Consider the following 23,300-nt stretch of genomic DNA (forward strand, 5'->3'; position numbering starts at 1 on the left):
CCAACTTTAAACAAAACAAAACAAAACCTACAAGAAACCTATAGCCTATACCACAAGGTAACTGGGACTTATGCATGCCAGAAATCCATGCTCAAACTCAATAAATAAAGGAAGGAATTGTGTCAGCCTTACCCAGCGATGCCAAGTTTCTGTAGTTCTCCAGCATCACATCTCTGTACAGTTTTCTCTGACGTGGATTCAACAACACCCATTCCTCCTCGGTGAAGTCCATGGCCACATCCTCAAAGGTTATTGAGTTCTAAAATAATTAACATATTTTGTCTCAACCAGCAATCAACCCCACCAGCATTTTTGGGAAGAGGGTCATGGTGACCTCACTGAGAATGAAAGACCTCTTTCATAGTAATTTCAAAATCCTAGGACTCAGTCCTCTTCCCTCACTTCTTTTAAAAAATTGTTTTTACTTTTGAGAGAGAGAGAGCATAGCAGTGGAGGGGCAGAGAGAGAGGGAGACACAGAATCCGAAGCAGGCTCCAGGCTCCGAGCTGTCAGCACAGAGCCCGACACAGGGCTCGAACTCATGAACTGCGAGATCATGACCTGAGCCGAAGTCAGATGCTTAACGGACTGAGCCACCCACACACCACCCCCCCCCCACACACACACTTCTTAAGGCTCTTGTTCGGTCTCAAGAATTTAAAGCATCTCTAACACATAATGAGATGTATCTCTCCACTTCTAGGCTAAAAGTTTTTATAGTCTGACTCTTATTTTAAGGATTTTTTAAAGTTTACTTGACAGAGAAAGCACAAGCGGGAAAGGGGCAAAGCAAGGGAGAGAGAATCCCAAGCAGGCTCCCCTCTGTCAGCATATAGCCCGACACAGGGCTTGATCTCACAAACCATGAGATCATGACCTGAGCCGAAATCAAGAGTTGCACACTTAACTGACTGAACCACCCAGGCTTCCCTACAGTCTTACCCTTTCTATCTCCAGAATCCACCACAGGCTTGAACACACTGCAGGTAAAATACTGGCTAAATGAATACATTTTTCCATACAGAATGACCATACATGTTATATCCTTTTACTTCCCCTAACATCATTAGGGAGCAAAGATGACTGAAAAAAAAATTATAAATAGTAGAGTAGAGGAAGAACTTTGTTGGAAGTCCCTGAGCCGCCATCGGGTCTCAAGATCATGGACGGGTTGGGGGGCGCCTGGGTGGCGCAGTCGGTTAAGCGTCCGACTTCAGCCAGGTCACGATCTCGCGGTCCGTGAGTTCGAGCCCCGCATCAGGCTCTGGGCTGATGGCTCAGAGCCTGGAGCCTGTTTCCGATTCTGTGTCTCCCTCTCTCTCTGCCCCTCCCCCGTTCATGCTCTGTCTCTCTCTGTCCCCAAAAAATAAATAAACGTTGAAAAAAAAAAAAAAAAAAAAAAAGATCATGGACGGGTTGGAAGGCTCCTACGAAAATTCAAAGGGAAACCTCACTGACGTGGAGTTGGGAAGCCAGCAGGGGGAGCTCTCGCCCCCTACCACTCGTGGTCATTGCAGACCCAACCGGAAGAGTCAGATCTTGTAAATCCTTCCTTTACTACCCCAGCAGGAGGAAAAAAGATTTTCTCCTCCTTAAGCAACAGCCCAGGGAATGAGACTGCCTCAACTTAGCCAATGGAAAGCCACTATACATTGAACTCCCAATTTATGCAATAGATAGTTTGCTTATAGGAGCCTTCCAACTCCCTCCATTCCTCTATGAAAGAGGTTCCCCTTCTCTGTTCTCCAGACTTGCCTATAGTTTTGCTATAGCTTTCTTGTCCCAAACTGCAATGCTCTGCTATTCCTGAATAAACCCATTTCTGCTGGTAAAATCACTGACAAGTTTTATTTTTAAGGCTAACACTCCAGAGTGTTGGCAGGAAACACATTCACTCCAGGAAAGAATTGTATTGTAGGAGAAAGAAAAAGATTCCTGACTCACCTGTAACACAGAATGGATGTTTTCCACCTCTGTGACCCTCACATGGGCATGAGCAGGGTCTAGAACAGGCAGAGATAAAAGACACGGTGACATGGGAGTCTAGGCACATCCAATATTGTTGACACTCACGAGCCTAGAAATTGCCCCACATCAGTTGAGTCACCGCACACACACACACACATTCACACACACAACACACACAAAGCATATTATCCACAGCAACCTGCCCTGTCCCCCAGAGCCAGAAACTAGGGTGCCTTAATACCCACGAGGAATGGATTTAGTCTCAATTTTCCTAGGCACAGAAACTGAAACTCAGAAAGATGGAGTTATCTTTCCCAACTTTACAGAACAAAAGGATGGGATAATGAAGTGCCACCCTTAAATATTCTTCCATCTCCCCAAGATTTACATTGTCTTTCCTCCAAAATCCCAAAGGGCACTGAATCATACATGAGCAAATTATGAGGCTCCAAGACTTTGTAGAGTTTCACACCACTTCCTCGCATTTCAGCCTTGCCTTCCCAGTTCTCCTCTGTGGCTACTCAGCTCCCTGCTTCTGTACCCACCTGGGGTGGAGAGACCATGTAATTCTAGTGAAGAGCATCTATCCTAGGAACTTACCAAATCCAGAAGACAGATGTGTGGCTGCCATTTTGCGAGTCTTTGAATAAACATGCCCAGGATGCTCTTTTTCTTGCATCTATGGTCCACTACAGTCAGGGCTCTGAAACAAAGAAACATTAACAAAAGAACCTACAAACTTGCAATTTGATCCTGGGTCTTTGTTTTCCTTGCCTTGGACAACCTCAAAGCAATATGGTAGGGGTTCTTGATCTTCCTCATCCCTAAGGCAAATCTACCCTATTATCAAACCACATTACCCATCATTTGTCAAAAATCCCATCTCCGTTGAGCAACTATACTGGTTTGTCATCTGCAATGGCACCAACACATAGACCTGACTCATTAAAGTCATCGGCACCTCACTCCTACTCTTTGACTCTCTGCCTTGATTCAAGAGGATTCTATATTCTTGGGCATAAACTAGGCACCTGACTCCTACTCTTTCACTCTCTACCTTGATTCAAGAGGATTCTATGTTCTTGGGCATAAACTAGCAAACATCCTTGGCTTCGGCATATCAGTTACAAACCTTGAATTTATTGTCACTAAGACTCTTAACCTCTCCAGAGCAAAATGTCGGGCATCCCTGAACTCCCTGAACATAGTAGCTATATGTCTACCCTGTTCACTTTTTAATCTGTATTGCACCTGCTCTTTTTACCTCAGAGAGGCATCCAAGCTGTCCATCCTCCAATTACGTTGCTATTTATAACCCCCATTTCCTTGACACTACATATAAAACGCCATGGCCCATCATTTCAATAATATATTTCCCAAAACCTCCAGTTCCTTTCTCTGTCCTGCTGTAACCCCTGCTCTGGATAATTCCAGCCATCTGTCTATCCTACCCGGATGATTCCCACCTAACCAGTTATATGGGAAACCCTAAAAATTTGAGGCCTTTGTCTACTCTAAACAGGCCTTCAACACTAAAGGAAAAGCTCCACTGGCAATTTAACCCTCTAGTTATCCAAAACTCTTTTCACAATTTGTCCGGGATTTTGAATTTCACATGGTCTCCACTTTCCCTCTTTCACAACAAATGATCTGATATCTTACTTCACAGAGGAATAGTGACAATGATGAGAAGGATCGTTCCTCTCTTTGCCACGAATTCAAAAGTAGTCCGACACCATCATGACTTCTTTCACTTTCCAGACAAGATGTCTTCCTTAAAAAAAAAAAAAAAAAAAAAAGGAAAGATTTTAGGGGCGCCGGGGTGGCTCAGTCAGTTTAGTGTCCCACTTTAGCTCAGGTCGTGATCTCATGGTTTGTGAGTTCGAGTCCCACATGGAGCTCTAGGCTGAGAGCTCAGTGGCTGGAACCTGCTTTCGATTCTGTGTCTCTTTCTCTCTCTGCCACTCCTCCTCTTGTGCTCTGCCCCTCTCTCTCAAAAATAAACATTAAAAAAAAACAAAAAACATTATGGGGCACCTGGGTGGCTCAGTCGGTTGAGCGTCCAACTTCGGCTCAGGTCATGATCTCGCGGTCCGTGAGTTCAAGCCCTGCATGGGGCTCTGTGCTGACAGCTCAAAGCCTGGAGCCTGTTTCAGATTCTGTGTCTCCCTCTCTCTCTCTGACCCTCCCCTGTTCACGCTCTGTCTCTCTCTCTCTCTCAAAAATGGATAAACGTTAAAAAAAATTTTATTAAAAAAAAAACATTTTAGGGGCGCCTGGGTGGCTCAGTCGGTTAAGCAGCCAACTTTGGCTCAGGTCATGATCTCACAGTTCGTGAGTTCGAGCCCCGCGTCGGGCTCTGTGCTGACAGCTCAGAGCCTGGAGCCTGCTTCACATTCTGGGTCTCGCTCTCTCTCTCTGCCCCTTCCTTGCTTATGCTCGGTCTCTCTCTGTCTCAAAAACAAATAAACATTAAAAAATAATAATAATAAATAAATAAATGAACATTTTATTTTTAAGTAATCTCTACATCCAACATGGAGCTCAAACTCATAATCCTGAGATCAAGAGTCACATGCTCTTCTGACTGAGCCAGCCAGGCACCTCTCTTCCTTCTTACCGAAAGCCAATATCTCTTACCTTTCTACGCCAGGGTTTCTCATCCTTGGCACTACTGATATCTGGGACTGGATACTTTGTTATGGGGGCGCCCATATGCTTAGCAGCATCTCTAGACTCTACCCAGTACATGTCAGTAGTATCCCCTCCAGTTGCAAAATTAAACTTGTCTCCGGATATTGCCAAATGTACTCTAGGGTGCAAGATTGCCCTCATTAAGAATCATTGGTCTTACCCCTTCATATCTTCTCTCAGAAAGCTTACTCTATTGATTATTCCTTGGTTCTTCTTTTCCATCACCACTGTAAGCAGAAAGAGTTAGGGGTCCCCAGGAAAAAGTGAGACATAGCTTTCTTGACATAAGAAGCCATTTTAGGCCCCAGGCCACCTTGCGATCTCTGCCTGACCAGCACTACTGGTCCAAACCACATTCTTGAGTTATCTTTGCAGGATTTAAACTCCTTTGATCACTCAGACAACAAACTGGAGCCTAAGAACTGATGATGTTGACCTTCGCCGGCCTTGTGAATTCCATCAACTAAGACATGGACTCTATCACCTTCAGGTGACTTTCGCCCCAATTCCATGCACAATTCCCCACTGCACAGGCCCCTTCATGAATGTGTATGTGCCCTTAGCTTAAACTTCCAGTTTTGTTGTTGGAGGAGACACTGCTTTGGGAAATGGCCCATGTTCTCCTTTATTCGTTGTAAGTAAAACCCTTCCTTTTCCTATTCTTTGGCTTACTTGTGTCCTTTGACTCAATACCCACCACAAGGTGAACCCAGTTTTGGGTAACACCATCAGCTTCTGTTTCAGGGTACTTATACCTTTAATATTTTAAACGTAATTAACTCCCATCTTGAAACAAATTTATGCCTCATGTCCCACTTAGCCCTCTGGTTACCGCTCACTCTTCTTCACCACCAAACTTCTTGGAAGGGTAGTCTACCCTCATACTCTCCCCGTTTCCTCACCTCCCTTAATATGCTCCAACCTGGTTCGCACCACCACCTTCACCACCACCAGTGGTGGCACTATTTTGCCAAGATGGCCAAGGATTGAAGAGAATTAATGAGAACTAATCCAGTGAATGGATTTCTGTTTCTGACTAAGTTGGTCCCTTGGAAAAACTCTATCACTGCTCTCCTCTGTAAGTTATTTTCTTCCCTGGGCTTTTGTGACCACAGCCTCCCAGTGGTCATCTTACTGCCCTGGCTACTCTCTTTCAGCCTCTTCTCCCACTGCTGACTGTCCTTCAGGATCAGTCCTGGCCTCTGTTTCTTGCCTTATTCTGTGCCTTCTGTATCTACCCATCCATCCCCTTGAACTTAAGTTTCATCTCTAAGTTGATAACATGCAAATGTCCAGTGTGGGATCTCAAATTTATGCTTAAGACCCCATATCCTGCTGCTTTTCAACTACTGTCATCTAAAATTTTCATAGATTCCTCTGATGAAACTTAAAAACTGAACTTACTATGTTTCAGAAAACTGTTTTGGGGCGCCTGGGTGACTCAGTCAGTTAAGCATCCGACTCTTGATTTTGGCTCAGGTCATGATCTCGAGGTTTGTGAGTTCAAGCCCCACATTGGGCTCCTCACTGACCATGTGGTGCCTGCTTGGAATTCTCTCTTTCTCCCTCCCTCTCTGCCCCTCCCCCACTTGTGCTCTCTCTCTCAAATAAATAAACTTTAAAAAAAGAAAGTTTTATTTCAAACATTTGCACTCTCAGTAAGGCAGGAGTTCCCTGGCTACTCAAAGTAGGCAGAAAGGATTATTGGCATCACATCCTTCCCCCATCCCACAGCTGTAGTTAACCGAAACAAGATTAACCATTTGACAAGCACTTCTGGTCTCCCATGGGCTGGAATCAATTAAAACCTAACAGCACCCTCCATTCCTCTCCCTCAGCCCACAACAGCAGTTGAAAATTTAAAATATAGGCACACTCTGGGGCGCTCGGGTGGTCAGTTGGTTGGGCGTTCGACTTCGTCTCAGGTTATGATCTCATGGTTTGTGGGTTTGAGCCCTGCATCAGGCTGTGTGCTGATGGCTCAGAGCCTGGAGCCTGCTTTGGATTCTGTGTCTCTCTCTCTGCCCCTCCTCCACTCACACTCTCTCTCTCTCTCCTTTGGAAATAAACATTTTAAAAAAATGTAAAACAAAACAAAAAACAAAATAAAACAAAATAAAATAAAATAAAATAAAATAAAAATATAGTCACACTCTCTCCCCCACCCCTAAAGACAGCAACAAATCCCTTGAAACTAAAACTACTCCAGATAGGGGAAATTGGCCAAAACTCACACTAATCCAAACCACACCCCCTCCCCCTCCCCCTCCCCTCTCAACCCCCAAATCCTATCAATCATATAATGGTGCTTTCTCTAGAGAAAATTCTCCCCAACTACATGTATAATTCTTTTCTGTTGTTTTTCGGTCTCTTTAATGTCATTTTTTCAGAATCACCTTTGTGAGCCCCCATGTAAAGCTAGTCTCCTCTTACTAAGAGCTGCTATTCTAAGAGTAGCCTTCTTCACAATTGATAATTACATATTTAGTTCTTTGCTTACTTACATTCTTTCTCTTCCACTAGACTTTAATGTTCAAAAGTACAAGAGTGGCCTTTTCTTATTTAAACACTATACCTAGTCACTGGCACATCACTAGCCACATCAAGTGCCCAGAATCCTGGGTAAAGAAATGAGTCTCCAAAGAATCCATTCCACCATCTGTCCCCATCCCTCATTCTACTTTGAAACCAAGTGTCTGGATCGCTGTCATTCATTCCTAAATGCTTAGGACTAATCCTTAATCCCATCTCCATCCCCTCAAGCTTGTTCTTCCTGCCCTCCGTCCTCACTTCCTCCAAGAGCTAGCTCTTCTAAACACAAATCTGTGGAAGTGATGAATCACTCAATTCCACTCCTGAAACTAGTATTACATTATGTTAACTAACTACAATTTAAATGAAAAAAAATTTGAAAAAGAAAAACATAAAAAAAGATAATCTAATCATGGGCCACGCCTACTCACAATGGCTTCCTCCCAGCCTTAGAATTAAATCCCTATCTTGCTTTCAAGGTTCCATATCTAGCTCACCTTCCTCCTCTCTTGCTTTGTTTTCAGCCCTGTCCTGTCTTGCTCAGTTCCCTGAGCACTCCAGGCTCCTAGCTGCTCCAGGGCTTTTGCACAAGCTGTCTTGCTACAATGCTTTTCCCATTCCCAGCCCCACGAGGGCCCCAGCCCGCTCCCTAGCTGTCCTGTAGTCATTTCTAAGATGGCGGCTTTAAGGTCTTTTCTTTCCAAGAAGAACCCTTCAAGCAAGTCCTCCCCTGAAATCCTTTCATTTACAATAATTCACAATCAACCCTCATTTATCACACTTAATAGCTGGACTATAAACTCCAGGGGACCTGACACTTAGTAATTTTTTTTTTTTTTTTTTTGGTCATTAAATCTGTGGGACTGAGCTATCAGTAGTAACAAGGTCAGTGTTAGCAAGTAATAACTGTTTGTGGACCACTCACGGGCAACAAAAACTCACTCCAGTAACTGTTTAGTGTGAACATACTAAAAGATAAAAAATGCTAAAATATATGCAACAATAAAAGATATATTGAGTTTTTGAAATAAGATGAATTCTATCTAGGTAAACAGCTTCAAATTCTGTAAGAGTACTCTTTTTATAACCAAATCCCTTCCATTTAAAACCAAAGCTAATACCTAATTTTCCTGTTATGTTATATCTGGGAAATAAATTTTATTTCATTAACACTGGGCAAAACCCATCTCATGTAGTCAATTCAGTTCTGATTTCAGATAACATCTTAGTGGAAGTTACATTATTTTTTTTACAATCTCTTGATTTTCAAGCATTGGGAATTGTAATTTTAGTTGAGCTCCCTTGAAAAGGACAAAGCTGACCTTGATAATAGAACTCATGATTAAAAGGTAATATACTGGCCATCCTGATATCCTGTGGACAAAACCTACCCAACATAAATAATTGGAAAATTCCATCTCACAAGATACCCCAACCTCAAAGTTCACCCTGATGCCCTCAGTCAAGAGCAAACGTTCTGCAAATTAAAAATTCCCTTACAAAGTGAAGGGTAGTGGGGAACCCCTGCCGCAAGTTCCATTACTCACCAAGACACAGAAACCCATAGGTCATCAAAGTAAGGGCTTGAGCCAGGCTGATGTTCACGTACTTCTAGGCTACGGCGTGCTCTCTGGCTGAAGAAACTCCCAAGGTCACTGACTTTTATCTGGTAATGCAACTGAAAGGACTAAAGGATTAAAAGACACGCCCTATTCTCCTTGACTACACTTTCACAGGGCACTTTATTGGTGCCTTTATTGGTAAAACAAAGAATACGCCCTGATTAACCTAATTCCTGCTTACTTGGTACTTCCTAAATATCCAGAAAGATACAACGACTCAGAAATTTCAATAGAGTGATTCGCTGCCTATGAGAGTCTAAGTGGTTGCACCTCTTTGCAGGGTATTTTATCAAGCGCTCATTCACTGAATAAATATTTATTGAGTGCCTACTGTATACCATACACTATTCTAAATGTCAGGAATGTGGAAGAAACAACTAATAATTATACAGAAAAATCAAGTAAGGAAGCTGCACAGAGGACAAGAGAAGTAAATCGTAAAGGGATAGTGAGTGATTGATGCTGGTGAGCACAGGAACTTTTTTTTTTCCTGACTAACTTGCAGGCTTTTTTTTTTTTTTAATTGACCTGTAGTTGAGACAACACAGGCACCCTTTGAGGAGCTAAGGTTCCAGCTGAGACCTTGCTGAAACTGATCAAACTCTGAGCTTGACATAATTTAGGATAAATCGACTGAGAAGGCTGGACCTTAAATTTTATGAGAACTTCCCCCCTATAACTTGTTTGCTCCAAGTCAGGCCCAGATTCCCCACCCCTCCCCGGCATGCCTCCAAGTGAACATTCCAGCCTCGGTCTTTCCTGTTAATGCCTGTATTTAACGCAGTCTGCTGAGTTTCAAGACACACCCCTGTCCCTTTCCCAAGCCACCGGCCTCTGCATATGAAAGCTTTGTTCACCCACCCCTCCCCTGTTCTGCATATTCTTTGCAGATCTTCCCGTTGCAAGAGTCCCCCTTAAGAAAATCTTTCCTTACTAACTTTGAAGTGCCCCTTAAAAAAAATTTTACCAGGGCGCCTGGGTGGCTCAGTTGGTTAAGCCTCTGACTCTTGGTTTCAGCACAGGGCATAAATTCAACAGTTCGGAAGCTCAAGCCCTTTGCACTGATCATGCAGAGCCTACTTGGGATTCTCTCTTCCTCTCTCTCTGCCTTTCCCCCACTCTCTCTCTCTCTCTCTCTTAAAATAAATAAACTTTAAAAAAAAGGATTGTGATGAGTTAAACTTGTGCCAATTAATAATTGCTTAATTGAGGCACCTGGTGGGGCATCTGGGTGGCTCAGTTAAGTGACCAACTTCGGCTCAGGTCATGATCTCACGGTTTGCGGGTTCAAGCCTCGCGTCGGGCTCTGTGACGACAGCTCAGACTGGAGCCTGCTTCAGATTCTGTGTTTCCCTGTCTCTCTGCCCCCCCCCCCTCAAAAATAAAAAAATGTTAAAAATTAAAAAAAAAGAGTTGATTGGCAACAACCATGAAGACAATCAGAAATGGCTGAGTTTTGGCAAACTGCCTCCTGGAAAAGCGAGTGGTAAGTGGTGAATGGTGACGGTGTCTGCTGTGGGCATCTTCGTCAGACCTGGACTGTGAGCTTGAACTCTGGGACAGAAGAGGCAGGAGAGGGAAAGGACAAATACCTTTTGTCCCAGTCAGGTAATTAGCAAGCCAGTAGTTTCCTCCCTTCGAGGCAAGTAGGAATTGGATTGGAATGAAGATTGGCTAATGAGCTTTGGAGACAAAACCTCTAGGGGCAGAAAAAAACTGTAAATAGACCGCCTCTTCCCTATCCACACAATCTCACACCTACCAGACCAGGAAGGAAGACACCGTGTCACTTCTTAGAAAATGTATCTTGTCCAGAAACTCTACACATAACTGTCTTCTTGAAATTCTCAAAAGTCAATTTGTCTTCAACATCCACATCTTCCATCAACACCTGTGGTCTTCTGTGGGGTCATCCTGGAAATACAGAAATCCCTTGTAAGTTCTGGAGAAAAGGGACAATTTACTATTATTATTATTATTATTATTATTATTATTATTATTCCCATGTAGAGTTAGTCCTAGGTTAAATAAGTAGGAAGTCTAGAGTAGTGGTTCTCAAAATGTTGTCTCCAGCCCAGCAGCCAGAGCTGGGTTCATGTGTGTACAGCCTGGGCAGTCACAGAGAACCCCACTCTTGCTTTAATGCTTTGCTGTCACCTTCTGAAATTTATGAGCTAAGGGTCCCCCATTTTCCTTTTGCCTTGGGACCTGAAAATGATGCAGCCATTTTTACCTGAAGTATCATCACCTGGAGAGTTATTTGAAATACACTCTTTTTTAAAAGCGCTTTTTTAAAAATGTTTATTTATTTTTGAGATTGAGAGCATGAGCAGGGGAAGGGCAGAGAGAGAGAGGAAAAGAGGGTCCGAAGTGGACTCCACGCTGATAGCCCTGAGCCTGATACAGGGATCGAACTCATGAACAGCGAGATCATGACCTGAGCTGAAATCGGGACGTTCAACTAACTGAACCTAGGTGTCCCTAAAATGCACTTTCTCAGTCCTCACTTAGACATGCTGAAAGTCTGGGGTGGCATCCAGCAACCAGTGTTTTAAGAAACCCTTCAGGTGAGTCTGATCCACGGTCAAGATTGAGAATAGCTGTCTAAAGGAACTCCGGATTTTTTTATTGACCACTTGGCATATTCCCAAGTCCCCTGGCACTGGATTCACAATTGCCGCTGGCTCTGTGGACACCTTTTCCTCACCCAAAGTTTGCAGCGACTGATGCCCTACTTAAAGGAATTGAAACTTTCTAAAGTTCTCCAAGGATTGCAGGCTGCTCCAATGCACCACTTTATTTCCCAGGTATGACAGAAGGGAAACTGCTCTAGGGTCACATTGCTAATGCTAAATCCAATCCTTTGAAGGAGGCACTGAGATTTAAGGAAAGGAGACCAGTCTCCCCAGTCAACTTGCCCCTAAATGTAACCAAGGGTCCTAGTAGAATTTTCAAGTTGGTCTTCCTTACAACTCACCGATGTTGCTCTATGGCTATTCTCTCTCTCCTTCCCACTTCCTCATTCTTCCTGTCCTTTCCCCCTACACCCTCCAACACATGCCACTCAAAAGGAAGAATCGTGTCAGGATCTTCTCAAATTCCGGTGATGCTGATATTAATAATATGAACAGTGAGTACATACTCTGCTGTGTGCTTTATTTTTCCTTTTCATATGCATTCCTGGAATGTAGATATTACATTCTCATTTCCATTACCCAGATAAGAAACAAAAGCTCAAGCATGTTCATGGATTTCCTTCATTGGCTTTATACAGGATTTGAATCCAGCTGGGCTCATTCTACACCATACTTTAGAAACTTCTACAGCAATGGTTTTCAAAGTGTGGTCCCCTCCACACAGCTATATCAGCATCACCTGGGGACATGTTAGAAATGCAAATACTCGACGTACTCAACGGGAAATTCTTGGGTAGAACACAGACATCTGTGGGTTTTTTTTTTTAAAGATGAAACATACAGTTGTTGACATACAATATTATATTGGTTTCAGGTGTACGACAAAGTGATTTGCCAATTATATACGTTAAAAAATGCTCACCGTGGGGACGCCTGGGTGTCTCAGTCGGTTAAGCGTCCGACTTCAGCTCAGGTCATGATCTCACAGCTTGTGGGTTCGAGCCCCGTGTCGGGCTCTGTGCTGACAGCTCAGAGCCTCGAGCCTGCTTCGAATTCTGTGTCTCCCTCTCTCTCTGCTCCTCCCCCACTCATACTCTGTCTCTCTCTCAAAAATAAACATTAAAAAACAAAAAAATAATAATAAAAAATGCTCACCATGACAAGTGTAGTTACCATCTTTCACCGTACAAAGTTATTACAATATTATTGACTATGTTCCCTTTGCTGTACTTTTCGTCCTTATGGTTTATTTCTTTTATAACTGGACGTTTGTCCTTCTTACCCCCCTTCACCTATTTCATCTGTCTGCGTCTTGAGTTCTGTTCCCTAAGAACCACCCATGAAGTGTGAAAAATGAGGGGCAATTGATTTCTCAAACCACCATGAAGGACAGGAGCATAAAAAAAGCAGATCAGCAAGTTTCTTCAACATTTTTTATTTATTAATTCATTTTTAAATCATAGTGAAATATGCATAACAGAAAATGTACCATTTTAACCATTTTCCAGTGTCCAGTTTGGTAGTACTAAGTACATCCACACTGTCAGGCGGTGTGGTGGGTTTCCACCATCCATTTCCAGAAATTCAGGTCATGATCTCGAGGTCTGCGAGTTCGAGCCCCACGTCAGGCTCTGTGCTGACAGCTCAGAGCCTGGAGCCTGCTTCCGAGTCTGTGTCTCCCTCTCTCTCTGCCTCTTCCCTGCTTGCTCTCAGCCTCTCTCTCTCCCTCTCAGAAATAATAAACAATAAAAAATTTTTTTTAATTAAAACATTTAAGAAAAAATTCCAAATGTATAACCTCCATTCATATTTCTGCAATAGTGACTATTGAAAAAGCTAACAGCCTGTGTATCAGGAAATCAAGGAAAAGGGAACATCCTAAACCAAGCCGAATATTTTCTCTTTCATAAAGACTACCACACTGTTTCTTGGTCTTTTGGCTAAGGTCAAGTATAAAGGCTAGTACAACAACTATACTGTTATTAATAAAAATAATAACAGCAGTAAGTACCGCCAATATTTCTAGAGTATGTCTGTAGCACTGAGACCTTTTCTTTTCTTTTTAAAGTGTATTTATCTTTGAGAGAGAGAGAGAGAGGGAGGGACAGAGAAAGGGGGGAACAGAGGATGTGAAGCAGGGTCAGTGCTGACAGGAGAGCCCCACACGGGGCTCAAACTCACAAACCATGAGATCATGACCTGAGTTGAAGTTGGATGCTCAACTGACTGAGCCACCCAGGTGCCCCTTCTATCTTGTTTACTGCATAGAGTATCCTATTCATTTGACGGACATAAATGTCCCTTGACCTTTGCTCCACTTCTCCCTTTCATGACTAGACTAATGTCCTCCTACCCTTGCTCCATTAACCATCCTGTGGATTGCAATTCTGTCAAGTGGCCTTGATGTTAGCATTGGCTGGTTCAACAATTCTCTCCCCCCACTTAGGCCAGTGTGAGGGCCGAGGAAAAAATGCTCAGTCACCTCCTTTGTTCTCTCAAGACTCCATGCATTCCATCCTCCCTCCACTTCCATTATGAATATGTATCCTTCCAAATTCACATCCTGAGATGGTTTGGCTTTGATTAAAGCAGAAAATGATACATTTTTGTCAATAATGTATTTGCATACCAGCTTCTAGAATTATTCACTCTTTTTTTTTTTTTTCCTTCAGATAGAGAGGACTCAAGAATGCAGGGGAGGGGCAGAGAAAGAAGGAGAGAGAATTCCAAGCAGGCTTCGCACTGTCAGTGCTGAGCCTGATGCAGGGCTCCATCCCATGAACTGTGAGATCATGACCTGAGCCAAAATCAAGTCAGACACTTAACCGACTGAGTCACCCAGGCTCCCCTGGAATGTTATTTTTATGAGGTGGCAATTGCTGAGACTACATCATCCCATATGTAATTATTACAGGGGCCAGATCATGGAGGAAATTGAATGCCACTGAGGACTTGGGTGTTTAATGGGTAGAGAGCCATTGAAGTATCCCACAAGGATGTGCTGGCCCTTTGCTGGCACCTATGGGAAGATTGCTCTGTAAAGATGCACAAAATCAAATGCACTCAAGGGTACTTGGAAGGTGGGGGATCATTACAAAACCACTGCCATTTGGACATATCCTAGAAGGTGCTGGCTGCCAAGAAAAAATTAGTCAAAAGAAATATGCTACAGGGGCACTTGGCTGGCTCACTTGGTGGAGCATGTAACTCTTGATCTTGGGGCTGTGAGTTTGAGCCCCACACTGGGTTTAGAGATTACTTAAAAAATAAAATATTAAAAATAAAAAAATAAATATGCTATAAAAATAACTCTGAGTTTCTAGACATGGCCCATATACCCAGCTCTAAGCTTTCTAGAAGCCAGAAGGGAAAGGGAAGGGAAGGGAAGGGAAGGGAAGGGAAGGGAAGGGAAGGGAAGGGAAAGGAAAGAAAAGAATGTGATTATGAGAGAAAATAACCAGTTGTTCATAAAAAGCATTTGGTATTCTTGTTTTAAAGAACAGACAGGAATCTCCCCTATGGATATGACATTTCTTAAGCAGACACAATAACAAGACTCATTCAACCTTTTCTTATAATGTCTCTCATCCATTGTAGGCTGATGATAAATGACAAGTCACAAGTCCAGCAAAAGAAATTCCTTCGAAAAAGATAGGTCCCAATAGAATGATTTGACATTGGGGCACCTGGGTGGCTTGGTTGGTTAAGCATCTGACTCTTGATTTCAGCTCAGGTCACGATCTCACAGTTTGTGGCTTCAAGCCCCATGTCAGGTTCTTGGTTGGCAGTTTGGAGCCTGCTTGGGATTCTCTCTCTCTCACTCTGTCTCTGACCCTCCCCTTTTCTCTCTTTCTCAAAATAAATAAACTTAAAAAAATTTTTAAAGAATGATTTGATGTGATTGTAAAATATAGAACATTTAAAGGAATGGGTTAATAGTGTTACTTCTCACACAAAGGCAATAGAGAATGTCAGATTATAATTTCCAGGATTACCTGAGATTTGCAATTATGAACAGAGTCAAGCAGTATAGGGTTGACTACACAGTTAAGATTTTCTGAGAAAATTAAGTCATCTAACCAGGTCTGATACTGTTTGAAGAAGCTACAGAATCTAATCCTAGATTTTACTTAAAAAAATTTCTTTTAAATGTTATTTATATTTGAGAGAGAGAGAGAGACAGAGTGTGAGTTGGGGAGGGGCAGAGAGACACAGAGACAGAATCTGAAGCAGGCTCCAGACTCTGAGCTGTCAGCCTAGAGCCTGGGGCTTGAACTCAGGAGAATGAGATCATGACCTGAGTGGAAGTCTGACATTTAACTGACTGAGCCACCCAGGTCCCTCTTCATTTTTAATGTTAGCATTAGAAAAATGGATGATACATAGAAGTCACTCAATATTTACTTGGTGAAGGAAAAAAGGCGTAGACGAACCTGATGGGAAGAATTGTTTAAATATTACTAGAATTTAAAGCATGAATAAAAGATGTCTCTCAAGCAAGTGACGTCTGTGTGTCTGTTTCATCGTAACTAACTCCTGTCTCTAACTCAGCAGGCACCTCAACAACATGGAATCAGAAAACCAGACAGAAGTATCAGAATTCCTCCTCCTGGGTCTCTCGGAGGATCCAGAACTGCAGCCCCTCCTGTTTGGGCTGTTCCTGTCCATGTACCTGGTCAGCGTGCTCGGGAACCTGCTCATTATCCTGGCCGTCAGCTCTGACTCCCACCTCCACACCCCCATGTACTTCTTCCTGGCCAACCTGTCCTTTGTCGACATCTCCTTCACCTCCACTATAGTCCCCAAAATGCTGGTGAACATCCAAACACAGAGCAAATCTATCACTTATAGATAGATAGATAGATAGATATAGAGGCTGTCTCATTCAAGTATACTTTTTCATGGTTTTTATATGTATGGACAATTTACTCCTAACTACGATGGCTTATGACCGCTATGTGGCCATCTGCCACCCTCTGTATTACAGGGTCATCATGAACCCTCGCCTCTGTGGCCTGCTGATTCTTCTCTCCTTGTTCATTAGCATTATGAATGCCCTGCTCCACAGTCTGATGCTGGTGCACCTGTCCTTCTGCACAGACTTGAAAATCCCCCATTTCTTCTGTGAGCTTGCTCAAATCCTTGAACTTGCCTGTTCTGATACCCTTATCAATAACGTCCTGGTGTATTTAGTGACTAGCCTGTTGGGTGTTGGTCCTCTCTCAGGGATAATTTTCTCTTACACCCGAATTGTCTCCTCCATCTTGAGAATCCCATCAACTGGTGGAAAGTTCAAAGCTTTTTCCACCTGTGGGTCTCACCTGTCTGTTGTTTGCTTATTCTATGGGACTTGTGTTGGAGTCTACCTTAGTTCTGCATCTTCTCTCTCTCCCGGGAAGAGGGCAGTGGCCTCAGTGATGTACACGGTAGTCACTCCCATGATGAACCCCTTTATCTACAGCCTGAGGAACAGGGACATCAAGGGAGCCTTGAGGAAACTCATCTCTGGAATGTCTTCGTTTTCATGATTCTGTCATCTGACTTGTGTGTAGGCTTCTAGAATGAGTGAGAGGAAGTGAAGTACTGGGTGTGCTAGAAATCCCGACTCCTCCCTAATTCAATTCTAGCCAAGTGGTTAATCCTGGCTCTCAAGTCAAGTCAAATAGCTTTATATTAAGGTCTACTGTCCTGTGTTGTAGCACCTGTCATTTATTAACTAAACTCTGAGTTCAATTCACCTATAAAATGAGAAGAGTAATTAATATTACATACCTGATTATTAACTCAATGCTATCTTAGGCTTGAAGCTAAATTTCTGTACCAAGCTAGCTCTATGGAGGGAACAATCTTTTTAAGGAGAAGTACTTTCTGGGCTCTGTTCTGTGTGCTGTCTGAGAGTGGCAGGGGGAGAATATCTGTATAAATAGAAGGCTAACTTTTGTCTCTATGGAAAAATATTTGGTCTTTGTCTCTGGTTCCTGGCACAGAACTCCTTGGAATCTCCTAAGTGATAAGAGTGTCCTTGGTATGCTAATGAGATGACTCTTGGCTAAGTGGCTCCTTCATAGCTTCAGGGCAGGTTGCCAGTAAGACAGAGCAGTGATTAGAAGTAAATTTCAGCCCCAAACCCCAACCTCCAGGTGTTGGAGGCTGACCCAATCACCAATGACCAATGACTCAAGCAATCAAACCTATGTAATGAAACCATGATTAAAAAAAAAGACAGGGTTCTGAGTTGGTGAATAAGAACACATCAAAAGTTCCAGGAGGGCGAAACACCCCAAACTCCACAAGGACACCAGCTCCTGTGTTCAGGACACTTCTAGACGCTGCCCTAGGTATCTCTTCATCTAGCTGTTCATTACTATCCTTTAATATTCTTTGTTAAAAAGCAGTAATCTAATAAGTAACCTTTTTTCCTGAATTCTGTGAGCTGCTCTAGCAAATTCATTGAACCAGAGGAAGGGACTAAGGGAACCTCTGACTTATAGCTGGTCAGCCGGAAGCATAGGTGACAATCTGGACTGCAATTGGTATCTGAAGTGGGATGGGGCGGTTTGCGAGACTGAACCCTTAACCTGTGGGATCTGACACTAACTCCAGATAGATGGTGTCAGAACTAACTTGAATTTCAGGACACCAAGCTGGTAGCTAGAAAATGTGAGAATCATTTAGTCTGCGGGAAACACACACACACACACACACACACACACACACAGACTTAGAGGCCAGAAGTATCCGAAGTAGTTTTGAGTGTTGTGTGAGGTTAAAGGAGAATGCACAGGGGGAGGTGAGATTTTCTTTAGACCGACAAAGCCTACAATATTAACTGTATGGCCCATTACAGAAAATTTTGCTTCCTGCCCTTTTCTGGATCTCAGCTAAAATCTGAAGCCCTTTCTTCTGAATTTTTATAACTAAAATTTGACAAACTCCATATAAAAATCCTACAGGTTTGAGCTGCTGTTTTGAATACAAGTTAACAAATGAATAATGATCAGTAACTCCAAGGGGAAATCAAGATGCACTTCAAAATCCTCAGAGCCCATTTGATTTCTGCATCTCAGAAGAAGTTTAGGTTTTCAGACATGGTTGCCCAGCGTGTAAAGCCCTGGTTCTCAAAGCAGAGACAGGTAGCGATTTTTGTACTCAACCCCCTGCTCTTCGCCTAAGCACTAACCAGGTTTGGAGCCCAATGTACCTGTGTTGTGGGAGTGTCCCACCCATTGGTGGATGTTTAGCTTGGTTCCACCACTAGATGCCAGTAGCACCCAACCCAAACTGCTATGACATCCAATCCTTCATTGAGAACCACTGCTCAAAAAAAAAAAAAAAAAAAAAAAAAGAAAGAAAGAGAAAAGTAAAAGAAAAGAAAAAGAAAAAGAAAAAAAATAATTGAAGACAGGTAAGATGTCTTGGAATAAACTAGTCATTTATATCTGTGGTTAAATATCAACATCAACATGTAAAGGAGAATGAAATATTCAACTTTACCTGTGCTGCCACAAAACCAGGACTAGTAATCCCCCCACCTCCTACCCTTTTGCGTTCCAGAAACTACTTACTGCAAACACCCTCCTTTCCCCATTGTGACTAAGATAAGACTTACTGGTGACCCCACTGTTTCTCTAGGACAAGACCAGACACACACCCAGCAAATTCCCATTTTACCCCCAAGATTTCTAACTTTCTATGCATGGTCTCCACTGTGTATCTACAGCTTTTTATTTCTCCCTTCACCTGTGTCTCTCTCTGGAAATGTCTTAAAAAGCAGGAGACTCCACAAATTTCATAATGAGTATTGCCACAGCAAAAGAAGTGGGGGCCATACCACTTCATTTCCCAAAACTTGCAACTGTGCTTCATCTAATGCTGCCATGAATGATAATTTGAGTAATCGTGATATCACTCTCTGCAGTGTGCCATCCATGCCTCGTTCCCCCTCACAAAGAGGTCATCAATGAGCTCCTCATATATGTAACCAACCCAACCTCAGAGTCCTATATGATAGCCTCTTTCTTGAGGTCATTTTGGTACCCTTTGTTCATTCAGATGACACACTGAATTTAGAATAACTTGAATAGAACTCAAGAAGGCAATATTTACAAAGGTATGGGTGGGGTTTAGGGAAATCAAACGAGTAGTGTATGAAGAGAAGGCTGCATTACAGGAGTAGAGATCGGAGGTGTGCAGCCAGCCCTTAGAGACCTACAGGAGGGGAGATGGGGCATACATACCCAAGCCTCACTCTTCTTTCCTCTGATAACTTGCTAGTGCTTCCCATTGGCCCAACCCAATAGGAAGCCAGAAGACAAAGAAATCTCTTGATGCAGTCTAAATAGATCAACCTTCCTGGGCAACAGGCCAGGGTAGAGTATGGGTTAGAGTAGCAAATAGAAAATACCCAACATCAGTAAGAAGCCATCAGAGAGATTTAAGCAGAGGACTAATATGTTCCAGTTTAGGCTTCGAAAGGATTGCTCTGGTGGCTGGGTTCAATGTGGATAAGGGCAGAGGCAGGGAGACCAGACAGAAGACATTACAACAGTTTGGTAGAGTTGAAAGAGGTGTGGACCAAAAGGATAGCAGTGTAGATGGTGAGAACTGGGCTGGTTCTGGATATATACTTTAAGTACACCATTGATATTTGCTGAGGTATGGAGTGTAAGAGAAGGAAAGGAGTCAAGAAGGACTCAAAAGTTTTTTGACTTGAATTGTTTGTTAAGAGTTGCCACTTTTTGGGGCGCCTGGGTGGCGCAGTCGGTTAAGCGTCCGACTTCAGCCAGGTCACGATCTCGCGGTGCGTGAGTTCGAGCCCCGCGTCGGGCTCTGGGCTGATGGCTCAGAGCCTGGAGCCTGTTTCCGATTCTGTGTCTCCCTCTCTCTCTGCCCCTCCCCCGTTCATGCTCTGTCTCTCTCTGTCTCAAAAATAAATAAACGTTGAAAAAAAAAATTAAAAAAAAAAAAAAAAGAGTTGCCACTTTTTTTTCTGATGTTTATTTATTTTTGAGACAGAGAGATACAGAGCATGAATGGGGGAGGGTCAGAGAGAGAGGGAGACACAGAATCTCAAACAGGCTTCAGGCTCTGAGCTGTCAGCACAGAGCCCAACGCAGGGCTCAAACTCACAGACCGCGAGATCATGATCTGAGCCAAAGTCGGATGTTTAACCAACTGAGCCACCCAGGCACCCCAAGAGCTGCCACTTTCTGATGTGAAGAAACCATAGAGGCTAGGGACTGAGGTTGAGTTAGGTTATAAAGTGAACAATAATATACATTCAGTGAATCACAATATACATATAACTGGATGAGTTTTCACAAACTAGTCACACTCATGTTGTCAGTATCCATTCAGATCAAGAAATAGAACTCAACCAGTATCCAGGAAGCCCTCTGTTTCCCTGGCAATCAATGTCTCCCTGCCCCCTGGGTAATGACCCTCTGATGTCTAACAGTACAGATTACTTTGCCTGTTTTGAACTTTGTGTATCAGTGGAGTACATTATGTCCTCATTTGTGTCTGGCTTTCTTTTTTTTCTCTTTTAAGTTTATTTATTTATTTTGAGAGAAAGAGTACACACAAGGAAGGGCAGAGACAGTGGGAGAGAGAGAGAATCTCAAGCAGTCTCCACACTGTTGGCAGAGTCTGACACGGGGCTTGATCCCATGAACCACGAGATTATGACCTGAGCTGAAATCAAGAGTCAGAGGGACATTCAACAGACTGAGCCACCCAGGCGTAAGGTGTCTGGCTTTCTTACTTAACTCATTATGTTTGTGATATTCATCTAGAATGTTACATGTGGTGGCAGTTTGTTCATTCTTGGTTTGTGAATATGGCTACAGTTTATTTATTCATTCTACTGTTAACTGGCGCTTGTATAGTTTCCAATTTTTGGTTACTAATAACAATGCTGTGTGAATATTTCTGCACTTGTCTTTTGCTGAGGAGTGGAATTTCTGGGTTATAGGATATGCTTACGTGCAGCTGTAGTAGGTTCCACCAGTTTTCCAGTGTGAGTATGCCAAATTGCCCTCCCTGCAGCAACATGAGTTCTGCTCATTCTCTAGCATCACTAACACTTAATATTTTCAGTCTTCTTATAGCCATTCTGTTGAGTGAGTAGTGGTATCTCATTGTGGTAATCTAATTAGCATTTCCCTAACAAAGTCAAGAACCTTTTCCTATGTTTATTGGCCATTTGGACATCCTGTTTTGTGATGTGTCCAGATTTTTTTTTTTTTTTTTTTTTGCCTATTGTTAAGTCGAGTTGCCTTTTTCTTGTTAATTTGTAAAACTTCTTTATATAGCCTGAGTATGAATTCTTTTGTAGATATATGTTTTTCGTCCACTTCATGGGTTGTTTTTTTAACTATCGGTGATGTCTTTTGATGAGCAGATTAATTCTTTTTAATCAGCTCTTAATTTTAATGTGTTCCAGCTTATCAAATCTTTCTTTCCTTTGCCTCCTATTTAAGAAATATCTCTCAGGGTGCCTGAGTGGCTCGGGTAAGCGAGCCGTGATCTCACGGTGGGTGAGTTCGAGTCCCGCATGGGGCTGTGCTCTGACAGCCTGTTTGGGGATTCTCTGTCTCCCTCTCTCTGCCCCTTCCACACACTCTCTCTCTCTGGAAAAATAAATTAATTAATTAAAAAAAAGAAATATCTGCCTATTCCAAGCGATGAAGTCATATTTTTCTTTATATTTTTTGTTTTGCCTCTCAATGATTTTGATTTTTGTGTACAGTATGAGAATGGACCCATCTTTACTGAAAATTTGGTCCTGGTCCCGCTGCAGTCATTAGTATCATACACCAGGTGGCGCTGTTCTCTTGCATTGGTCAGGTTTTTACTCCTGCATCAAACCCAAAGGAGTTTGGGGGTTTAACTCCACTTACATAAAGTTCAAAAAACAGGCAAAACTCTTCCACGATGTGTAGGAGAGGGTGAAAAAATCTTCCCTTCTACCTTTCTAGGTTCTTGGATGGAGCTCTGTAGCAAAAGGCAGATTAACAAGAGAAAACATGTAAATTTGATTTTCTACTCGACACGGGAGCCTTCATAAGGCAAAGAAGTTAAGATAGGCATTTTTATGCAAAGTTTGATGAAGAGTAGAAAGTAGTGGGAAAATGTGATAGGACAAATGGATATAGGTTTCAGGGTAGTACACTGAGGGAAATTTAGTGATCCTGTTCATTCGGACTCCTCTCTGCATCACTTCATCTTCAGAGATAAAGATACTCCTTTCCTCTGGTACAAAAAGAACATCTATCACTTGAACATCTTACGATCTGATTCAGGGGAAGGTCAGAGAGTCCTTCCTGAGCCAGCTGTTTCTCAAATTCTTTCACCTTAACGTATTCAATATGGTAAGGTGCCATATTTTAGGGCAGTTGTATTCTGAGTCCTATCAGATATCACAAAAATTCATAATAGGGGTTTTCTTGGAAGATAAGGGGTCGTAGTGATAAGAACCATGAAAGAGGTTCTGGGCTTTGGGGCGCCTGGGTGGCGCAGTCGGTTGAGCGTCCGACTTCAGCCAGGTCACGATCTCGCGGTCCGGGAGTTCGAGCCCCGCGTCAGGCTCTGGGCTGATGGCTCAGAGCCTGGAGCCTGTTTCCGATTCTGTGTCTCCCTCTCTCTCTGCCCCTCCCCCGTTCATGCTCTGTCTCTCTCTGTCCCAAAAATAAATAAAACGTTGAAAAAAGAAAAAAAGAAAAAAAAAAAAGAGGTTCTGGGTTTCTGGTAATTTTCTTTTTAAAAACCCTGGGTAGCAATTGCATAGGCATGTGCCCTTTGTAGATTTTATGATTTGTGCATAGGTGTGTTCACTTTTAAAATTTAT

General features: G+C 42.8%; 1 protein-coding gene across 1 annotated transcript; it reads left to right on the plus strand.

Annotated features, from left to right (window-relative positions):
- Positions 1–16,016: 16,016 nt before the first annotated feature.
- On the plus strand, positions 16,017–16,980 carry LOC123607372 (olfactory receptor 7G3-like). Its single transcript, XM_045496544.1, is given in 2 exon segments — positions 16,017–16,298; positions 16,300–16,980. Coding segments are annotated over 2 exon segments (960 nt in total). The 5' UTR covers positions 16,017–16,019.
- Positions 16,981–23,300: the final 6,320 nt, after the last annotated feature.

Source organism: Leopardus geoffroyi, chromosome A2 (genome assembly GCF_018350155.1).
Source record: "Leopardus geoffroyi isolate Oge1 chromosome A2, O.geoffroyi_Oge1_pat1.0, whole genome shotgun sequence".
In the NCBI taxonomy this organism is placed as follows: Eukaryota; Metazoa; Chordata; class Mammalia; order Carnivora; family Felidae; genus Leopardus; species Leopardus geoffroyi.